The sequence below is a fragment of the Megascapheus bottae genome, chromosome 3, assembly GCF_031878675.1.
Source record: "Megascapheus bottae isolate mThoBot1 chromosome 3, mThoBot2.hap1, whole genome shotgun sequence".
In the NCBI taxonomy this organism is placed as follows: domain Eukaryota; kingdom Metazoa; phylum Chordata; class Mammalia; order Rodentia; family Geomyidae; genus Megascapheus; species Megascapheus bottae.
Genome location: NC_143511.1, coordinates 31,599,499 through 31,609,320, shown reverse-complemented (window position 1 = coordinate 31,609,320; position 9,822 = coordinate 31,599,499). Strand labels below are relative to the sequence as shown.

Below are 9,822 nucleotides of genomic sequence, written 5' to 3'. Positions count from 1 at the left end.
GCCCCGCCCTCCGGGCCTTGCTCCGCCCCTACGCACGGCTAGGGTAAGTCCCGCCCCCTTAGCTGAAATGCTGTAGGAGGGTACTTCCGCCCCCTCACCCGCCACGCCACGCCCCATTCAGTCCGGCCCCGCCCCGTCCCACTAGGCCCCGCCCCATCCCACCAGGCCTCGCCCGGGTCTATCTTCTCTCTCCTGTTCAAGTCGGTTCAAAGGACCTTTATCCACCCTAGGCATCATAATCTCTCTTTCCATCACTGTCCCACCCCAATCATTAAGTTCAAGATCAAGTTAAGATCAAGATAAACAGGAGGGTGCCCGGGAGTAGTGGCTCACACCTGTAATCCTAGCTACTCAGAGGTTAGATCTGAGAATCCTGGTTCAAAGCCAGCCCGGGCACAAAAACAATCATGAGACTCTTATCTCCAATTCATCACTAGAAAACGAGAAATGGTGTTGTGACTCAGGGTGGCAGCCTTAAGCTAAACAGCTCAGGGACAGCGCCCAGGCCCAGAGTTCAAGCCCCATGACCAAAAAAAGAGATAAAGATGAGGGCTGGGAATGTGGCTTTGTGGTGGAGTGCTTGCTACCATGCACAAAGACCCGGGTTTGATTCCTCAGTACCACATACATAGAAAGTGGTGCTGATGAAAACCTTGACTTCAAGCCCCAGGACAAGAGATGAGAGGGTAGACGGGAGAGAGAAGGGAGAGGATAATTGTGAAGACCACAGCCCAAGATGAAGTAGTGTCATCTACTCATTCATTCTCAGGCAAAGGGCTCATGGTAGGAGCAGCCAGAGGAACTGAGGGACTATTTGTCCTTTATCATTTTTGTACCAACTTGCTTTCATGATACAGTCCTACAGGGGTATGGGGAATTTGGTTCGGGTTGGCGCAGGTACTTGAGATTGAGCTTCACATTCAATTCAGTATTCCTTAAAAAGTTTCACTAAGAATTTCTCTTTGAAGGGCTGGAAATGTGGCTTAGTGGTAGAGTGCTTGCCTAGTATTCATGAAGCCCTGGGTTCAATTCCTCAGTATCACATACACAGAAAAAGCTGGAAGTGGTGTTGTGGATCAAGTGGTAGAATGCCAGCCTTGAGAACAAAAGAAGCTCAGGGACAGCACTCAGACCCTGAGTTCAAGCTCCACAACTGACAAAAATTAAAAAATAAATAAATAAATAAAGGATTGCTAAGATGAAGTATGATGCATCCCTAAACCAATATCCTTAATTATGTATAACCTTGTCATGAGTCTTGATATCTAGTAGGCAAGTCATTTCATTCTCTTCTACTTCTTTCTCCTTTGCATTTCCATATACTTTTAGAACCACTTTATCAAGTTACTATGAAATAAGAATAAACAAGCCACATGGGATTGCTCTAAAATTTATTGAATAAACAAATTCTAAGGATGCCAGTTTTCGAATTTGTCCCACTGCCTCTGGCTTACCCTCACCCTGAGAAATGGCTGCTAGCAACAGGCTGGCAAGAGTTGGGTCTGCTGCAGGATCCCTACCCAGACTGCCCATCCCTAGGATGACATTTCTGTCTGTCGCACTTCCAAGTAGACAGGTAAAACACACAGGAAGCCCTTTAGGCAAAAGTAGCCATGCCTAGAGACACCTTCTAGGCAACTCCTAAAATCCTGGAGCCAGGAAAATACCACCTCTGCCTCTTCCCTTGTTAGAAATACAGGAGGAGCAAACACAGGCAGGTCTACTTGGCGCTTTACATGAATTCTAAATACTGAACTAGTGCTCTGTCTTTGGGACCCATGCCAAAGCAAACCTGCCTTTCCAGGTGACTTCGGCCATGATGAGGCCATCCTACTTTCTGCACTCCTCCTAGATGGCACCTACAGGCTAAAGGCTGAACATCACTTTGGCTAGTGTCACCTCTGCCTCCTTGAGACCAGTCCTTGAGGGGACTAACGAGCAAGGTAAGGTGTGGAATGGCCCCAGTGTGACCAGAGAGAAGTCTTAAAAGGATAGGGTCAGGCAGGAGAGGAGACAGCTGGCATCAGGCAGGCAGGACCTGGGGTCAAGGTCCTGGGATGAAGGGCCGAATCAGCTCTGGGTTCAACAGCGACTCCTCAAGAGGTCGGTCCACATTGAAGTCATGGACATGGGGGGCTCCTGGATGGGCCTTCGGGGCAGGGCCCCCTGGTCGCTGGGGAATTGGCAGCTCAGATGGATGGGCAGGCAGAGGAGCTGTGAAGAAGTACTGGTGCAGGAGAGCCTGGAAATGGCAAATAAGGAACAAAGAAAGCCATCACCACCTCTACCCGCACTTCCGGCTGACGTACACTCAGCTGACTCAGTAAGTCTTTGCTGGATGCTCACGTGTCTAAAGGACTATTCTACAGGCAGGGGACACGAGGGTGTATGAAACAGACCAAACCCTGCCTTATCAAAAGTACAAGTGGGGCCGGGACTTTGGCCTAGTGGTAGAGTGCTTGCCTAGCATGCATAAAGACCCAGGTTGATTCCTCGGTACCACATGCATAGAAAAAAAAACAAACCCCAGAAGTGGTGCTGAGGCTCAAGTGGTAGAGCTGTAGCCTTGAAAAAGTCCAAGGACAGCACTCAGGCCCTGAGCTCAAGCCCAGGACTGGCCAAAAACAAAAGTACAAGTGGAAGTTAATAAACCAGATAGATGAAAAATACAGAGCATGCCCAATAGTGCTCAGTCCTGTGGGAAAAACAGGTAACAAGGAAGAATGGAGAAGCAGTAGACTTAGAATGTTGAACCTTAGGCTAGGCATCTGCCTGTAATCCTATCTACTCAGGAGGCAGAGATTTGAGGTTTACGGTTTGAAGCCCGCTTAGGCGGGAAAGTCCATGAGTCTCTTATCTCCAATTAACCAGCAAAAAGTCAGAAGCAGAGTTACAACTCAAGTGGCAGAGTGCCAGCCTTGAATGAAAAAGCTAAGGGACAATGTCCATATCCTGAGTTCAAACCCCATAACCAGCACACAGACACACAGACGCATACACACACATACACACACCAAGTGTAGTGAGGGCTACTGGAGAACAGCAAGGTTGAGTTGCAGGAAGCCTGGGAAGAGTGCTCCCTGCCAGGCAGAGAAGCACAGAACCAGGGGAGGATATGGGGCTGGCTAGGGCATGGGGCCAACAGCAGGCAGGGTCAGAAGAAGGATTCTGGCTTTTCCTCTAAGTAAGAAGCCACAGGAGAGCCTTGGTAGGAGGAGGATAACCTGCTCTGTTTAGACAGTCTCTCTATCTGCCAGGTGAATAGATTCAATGGAACAAGGAGAGATGGAGGTTCCGGAAGATGGTCCAGGCCAGGCTGGAAATGTGACTTCATGGTAGAATGCTTGCTTAGCATGCATGAGGCACGCATGGGCTCGATTCCTCAGTACCACACAAGCAGAAAACTAGTAATATTTTTTTAAGAAGCTTATAGACATTGCCCAGAACTCGTGAGTTCAAGCTCCAAAACAACACAATACAAAAACCCCAGCCTCCTGAGCAGCTTGAATAAAATATGTGAGCCACCAGAGTCACCATTATGGGTTCTGAGAGATGACTTAATTGGACTCAAGGTTACTGAATATAAAGCAGGGAGGGTGAGGGAAATCAATGGTGCTGAGGGAAGAGACAGTAACCACAGGCTCTTTCCTTACCTGAGAGGCTGAGATGCGCTGGCGAGGAGGGTAGAGGAGAAACTGGCCCAGCAGGTCCAAGGCCTGAGGAGAGGCATCAGGCAACACCTCCTCCAGTGGTATTGGTGCCTGCTCCTTAAAGGAGATCTTGTTGTAGTCGGGGAGCTCAGTGATCTCCTGGCGAGGAAGAGGGAGGCTGTGAGAGCAACCCTACCCTCAGAGCTCTCAGGGTCTCTATCATTCACTTTCCCACTTCCCATCCACCCCAACCTTCCCGGTGCCCACTATACAAGTGGGAGCTGGGGCAGGGAAGGCAGGACCTGGCCACCAGGAAGGCAGGAGGGAGGAACCTGCTGCTGGGCCACCACAGTGGTCCCTGTCAATCAAGAGAGATTGGGGCCATAAGGGAAAGTGAGAGAAGAGGCCATCACTTCTTATTGGGGACTAGAGCAAATCTGCTTTGATATCTTCCCCTCCAGGGGTCCCGACAAACCGGCCAGATGTGAGGGCTGGGGGTGCCCAAAATACGAAGCACACAGCAAAGCTGTTCAATATCGTTCTCGCCAGGGAAAAGCGGAGACCCGTTTAACAGTTCCCCCATGATGCAGCCCACAGCCCTGTGAAAATAGAACCCCAAGTCACTCTATGAGACACAGACCCACCAAACCAGTTCTAACACCCCACATCAGAGTCAAAGCCCAGATCTTTCAGTCTAAGTGTGTGTATCTTAGGCTCTAGAATACAGAGAAAACCCTAAATGGCTCCAAGATCTCAAAGCCTCACACCTAGAACATGCACTCAGGGACACAGGTCTCTGACTAGCCCAGAAATGTCTCAATCTGGGGTCTGACCCCTGGACATGTCACCCAGGACAGTCCATGCCCTGGGCTTCAAGCCCCTCCCTCCAAGCTCAGAAGCTTCCCTATTGGGATAATTATTCCTCTACCTCCCATCCACCTCAGAAACATCACTATGAAAGCCAAATCCCCGTGGTTCATGCCTGTAATCCTAACTACTAAGGAGGCTGAGATCTGAGGATGGAGATGTGAAGCCAGTCCCAGCAGCAAAGTCTGTAAGACTCTTATTTCCAATTAACCACCAAAAAGCTGGGGACAGAGGTGTGGTTCAATTGGAAGAACACCAGCCTTGAGCAAAAAAAAGCTAAAGGACTGTGTCCAGGCCCTAAGTTCAAGCTCCAGTAACAGCACACAAAAAAAAAAGGAAGGGGGGGGAATCAGTATGTGAAACACCCAAAGTGTAGCACACCACAACCAAGGTGGATTCCTCCATGTCATATATTACCCTTGCTTGTCCCTACGAGACTCACCATAGGTCAACACCCTGGTCATACTGGCGGGCGCCATACAGGAGCTCAGGGGCTCGGTACCACCTGGGGAGAAGAGGCTTGGAGCTCAAAGCCAGGCTACTGGACTGACAAGAAACTGCTTGTCAGCCATGTCTGGACAGAAAGCACTGAAACATCTCCTCCAGAAACATGGTTAGAGGAGATCCAGCCCCCCCCCCCCAGGCTCCCACCTTACCTGGTAGCCACCTGGTGGGTGTAGAGGCGATTGCCATCTGAAGAAAAGACCCGAGCCAGACCAAAGTCAGCTATCTTGAGCTGACCCGAGGCACTGATAAGTAGGTTGGCAGGTTTCAGGTCCTGAGGATACATCAGGAGGCATCAGTCTCTCTGTATTCCCTACAGGAGTGTGTGGTAGGAGGACTTGGCAGACTGACTCTCTTCTAGAGTGTTGCCCCGGGTTGCTTACTTTCTGGCCCTGACCCTCTTGAGCATACTTTCTTCAAGGGTACCCCTGACCTTGGCCCACACTGGGACTGACCCGATGCACGATGTTGTTGGCATGGCAGAAGGCAACACCCTTGAGCAGCATCTGTAGGTAGCTCTTGACTTGCGCTGGGGCCAGTGGTCTCTGAGCATGGCGCACCACCTCTGCCAGATCAGACAGCATGAACTCGAAGGCCAGCACAAAGCCTGCCCCGTGCGGAAACACAGCCTTCAGCTGCACCACCTGAGGGAAGGCTTCCTGTCAGCACCCAGATTCACGTCACCTGACCTCCTCCGCCACCCTCTAACTCTTGGGACAGTTCCTTGACAAGACCACCCAGGAACCAAGAAAGCAACATGGGCCTCATGCTAAGGGTTCACATCAAGAGGTTGTGATCCGAAGATCACAGTCTTCCCTAGCAAGAAGACTCCATGAGATTCTCTCTAATTGACCACCACACACAAAAAAAGGTAAGGACGGTGTCCAAGCCCCGAGTTCAAGCCCAGGAAAGAGGGCTTGAGGGAAGTGGTTATGAGGAAAGAATGCAAGAAAGCAATGTTTCCGAACCTGCGCCCTCCTCACCCCAGTTCAGCCCCTGACTTACATACTGATTGTCCTCCATTTCCTGCAAAGCCTTGATCTCCCGCAAGGCCTGGTTGGGGATACCATCCTCCAGCCTCCTCAGGGCCACTTTCTTGAGGGCAACGATTTCACCAGTCTGTGCACCAAAGAGCACAAACATTGTCCATGCACTCAAGGCTGGGAAAGAGACCGATATTGGGGCGGAGGGGATGGGGGGGGGAAGATAGCCATGGAGAAAAAAGAGACACCCCTTCCCTGCTGCCCTTAGTAAGCACGCGTTCAGAGGAGAAGGTATGCGACCATCCCGGGACCGGGAAAAGAAGTCACTGTAAGATGGGAGGTGGAGGGAGAGCACCGAGGCAGACGGGAGGGCGTCAGCAGATCCAAAGACTGTCCTGGGTGGCAGCAGCAGCAGCAGCACAGGGAATAGGGCAGAGGAAAGGCCAGGCCCCGCTCCTCACCTCCACATGCTTGGCCTTGAAGACGATGCCATGCGCGCCCTCCCCGATGCGGCCCAGGATGCAGTACTGGTCCATCAAGCGATGCTCAACCGCAGCGGCGGTCACCTAGCAACGTGGAGACCCGCAGACGCAGGGGCGGGGCCGCGGCGGGTCACGTGACCGGGGAGGACAGTAGTGGGGGGGAACCCGGAAGCCAACTCCTCAGGGACCGCCGTTCGCGACTGCACCTCTCCCTAGCGTCCACTGGAGTCACGCTGACAAGTGCATTCGGTTTCACGCCTGGGCAGCAGGCTGTACCCGGAACAATGGCGGCCACGGCGTCCGGGAGCACTGCGACCCGGCGCCACGTGATCAGGACCCGCCCAGGCGTATGGCTCAGAAGGCGGAGCCACGCACTAGGGGGCGTGTCTACGCTGCCACCACGTGGTCTCTGGGCAGGGGGCGTGGCTTGCTTGGGGTTTTGTGTCTTGTCTGGTCCTGACCCTTGTAGTTGAGCCTGGGTGCAGAACTCCTCCTGCTTCGAGGCTTCCTGGGCCACTGTGAGGCACAGCGCCACTTTGGGGTTTTTCTGTGATGTAATCGGGTCTTGCCCAGACTTTTGCTGCCCTGGCTGGTTTTGATCCTTTGACTTCAACCTCTGTTGTGCCCAAAGTTCCCAATCCCCGCCCCCCCCCCCAAAGACCACCAGCGTCCACGACCCATGCAAGCCATTTATTAGCAAGCTCAAGCTTGGTCCTCCGTACCTTAGAAACCAGTGACGCTTGGAGGCCCCCCGAGTGCAGAATCAGCACAGCTTTGATAGTACAGAATAAACAAGTGTTCCTTTTCATTCTCACTGCCTCATGTTTTAGTTAACGTGTACATAGAGACATTCCTCTGGTTTTTGTTTTCTTATTATTGGTTCTGATGTTATGGTTTTCCCACAGAACTTTCGTTTTCGGTGTCCTGGCTAGCTGTGGAACACAGCTACAGTCCTGGAAATGACCTTTGAATGTCCTTGCACGCTCTCTGAGTAAGCAACTGATGGAGCCTCTTACAGTTCTCCTGAGAAGAGGCAGTTAGGAGATTTCTCAGAACTTTACAAAATAGAGACTGCTTAGTGCCCCGGCCAACTGGGTTTGTCAACTAGAGCCCGAGGAGGAGCAGACCTGAATGAGAGAGACAAACCAGACACAAGGAGGGAGACCAAGACAGTATTCTGATCAAGGTCTCAATCTTTATTTTTGCACAGCAAAATATATATAGGCTTAGTAAAGGGTAACTGACGCAAGCAGGTTGCTTAGTGCGGGTTGCCTACTAACCTCTACACAACATATACCTGAAACAAACCTGGGGACAGTGTCAGAAGGTGGTCAAACTGTTCTGCCAAACAGGATACATAAATAAAGTTCTTTTTTGCTTAACAGAATATTGCAGTTGGGTCATCATGGAAGGGGAAGTAGAAACAATAGGTGATTCTTTCAATTTACAGAGTCTTACAGTTACTAAGTTCTTTCAGTTTACAGAAACTATAAGTTTCTGGTGGTCATAGTAATAGCTATTTGGTTCCCAGCAGCTTAGAAATAACTTTTTACTGAAGTTCATCAAACTTCACAATTAATTTAGGCCTCACACCTCCAGAGGAGCCACCAACACCATTTTCTGTTCTACTGTTTTTAAGGCTTTCAAAGAGACCTTTATGTACTTAGTTTAAAGCATGCGCTATCACAATCTATTTGACTATTTACTAAAATAGTTGAACAATTTACTGAAATAGTTCAAGGGGCTGGCAATAGGGCTTAGTGGTAGAATGCTTGCCTAGCATGCATGAAGCCCTGGGTTCAATTCCTCAGTACTATATAAACAGAAAAAGCCGGAAGTGATGTTGTAGCTCAAGATGTAGAGTGATAGCCTTGAGCAAAAGAAGCTGAGGGACAGTGCCCAGGCCCTGAGTTCAAGCCCCAGGACTGGCCAAAAGAAGAAAGAGGGGGAGGAGGAGGAAGAAGAAGAAAAAAAAGAGCCTGGCCTCTGGGATAGGAAGTGAGGGCAGCTCTTTAAGCCTGGCAAACCAAGAAGCTCCATTCCTAGTACTGGGTTCCACTACAAAGGTATTGCTTGTTTCCTTTTGGTGGAGACAGAGAGCCAGTGGTGAAGGGTAACAGACGCAGAGTGGCATAGAGTGGGTGGAGTTCCTTCTTCCACTGACAACATGTATCTACCGCTATATCTACATATTTCTATGTCTATGTGTATCTGTATCTATCTATAAATCTATAACTGTGGTACCCTCAGCTCTGATAGACATACAGCCTGTAGCACACAGAAAGCTGAGGTAAGCTGGGCACCAGTGGCTCACACTTGTAATCCTAACGACTCAGGAGGCTGAGATCAGAGGAGCACAGTTCGAAGCCCACCCAGGACAGGAAAGTCCATGAGATTCTTATCTTCAATTAGCTAGCAAAAAGCCAAAAGTAGAGCTGTGACTCAAGTGATAGAGTGCTTACCTTGAGGGAAAAAAGGCTTGAGGACAGGGCCCAGGCACACGGGGTTCAAATCCCAGTACTAGCCAAACAACAAATATATGTACATGTGTGTGTGTGTATGTGTATGTGTGTGTGTGTTATAAATATATGTTTATGCACCATAAAACAAATGCAAGCCAGGAGTGTGGCCAGTAGTAGAGTGCTTGCCCAGCATGAACATAGCCCTGGGTTTGATTCCAAAATACCACATATGCAGAAAAAAACTGAAAGTAGTGCTTTGGCTCAAGTGGCAGAGTGCTAGCCTTGAGAACGTCCAAGGATAGTGCCATGCCCTGAGTTCAACCTCCAGGACTGACTGGCAAAAAAACAAAAAACAAACAAACAAAAAAAACAAATGTAAACTAAATTCATAACTTCTCATCTGTTAAACAATGAAATAAAATGATAGGTCTTTCCACTCCCCTCTACATTTCATCTTCACAAAATCATTGTTTTCTCAGCTGGAGGTCAGTGGGTAGCCAGATACTAGTGTCTTATGCCCATAATCTTTGCTACTCAGGAGACCGAGATCTGGGGATCACAGTGCAAAGCCAGACTGGACAGGAAAATCTGTGAGATTATCTCCAATTCACCACCCAAAGATCAGAAACAGAGATGTGGCTCAAGTAGTACAATTTGTCACTAGCTGAAGAGTGGATCAGATAGAGAACGTGAACTACAGAGTTAGGCCATGAGGGGGCGCCAAAGCAAAGGAATTGTCTTTTTTAGATTAATTTCATTGGGAAATAGAAGTATTTCAAGATATCCAAATATGACGGCTACCAGATAGGTATCCATATGCCATTTAAACTTTTGTGTAGAGAGTCAGATGCTCCCATCTAGTTCAGCCTTTGGC

The 9,822-nt window shown here is 49.6% G+C and overlaps 1 protein-coding gene across 1 annotated transcript; it reads right to left on the bottom strand.

Moving 5' to 3' along the window:
* Positions 1-2,044: 2,044 nt before the first annotated feature.
* On the bottom strand, positions 2,045-6,754 carry Cdk20 (cyclin dependent kinase 20). Its single transcript, XM_090329335.1, has 8 exons — positions 6,466-6,754; positions 6,027-6,140; positions 5,477-5,665; positions 5,174-5,295; positions 4,960-5,022; positions 4,126-4,249; positions 3,654-3,809; positions 2,045-2,242 (listed from the first exon to the last, which is right to left on the bottom strand). The coding sequence occupies exons 1-8, from the start codon at positions 6,538-6,540 to the stop codon at positions 2,045-2,047; spliced, it is 1,041 nt and encodes a 346-aa protein (XP_090185461.1). The 5' UTR covers positions 6,541-6,754.
* Positions 6,755-9,822: the final 3,068 nt, after the last annotated feature.

What these genes read in the sequence shown, in the direction of transcription:
- Cdk20 (XM_090329335.1), bottom strand. Translation starts at nt 6,540, where the DNA reads ATGGACCAGTACTGCATCCTGGGCCGCATCGGGGAGGGCGCGCATGGC. An exon ending in TCAAGGCCAAGCATGTGGAG is followed by an intron (nt 6,141 to 6,465) that starts GTGAGGAGCGGG and finishes TTTGGTGCACAG; the next exon opens with ACTGGTGAAATCGTTGCCCT. An exon ending in AGCGCATCTCAGCCTCTCAG is followed by an intron (nt 2,243 to 3,653) that starts GTAAGGAAAGAG and finishes TGCCATTTCCAG; the next exon opens with GCTCTCCTGCACCAGTACTT.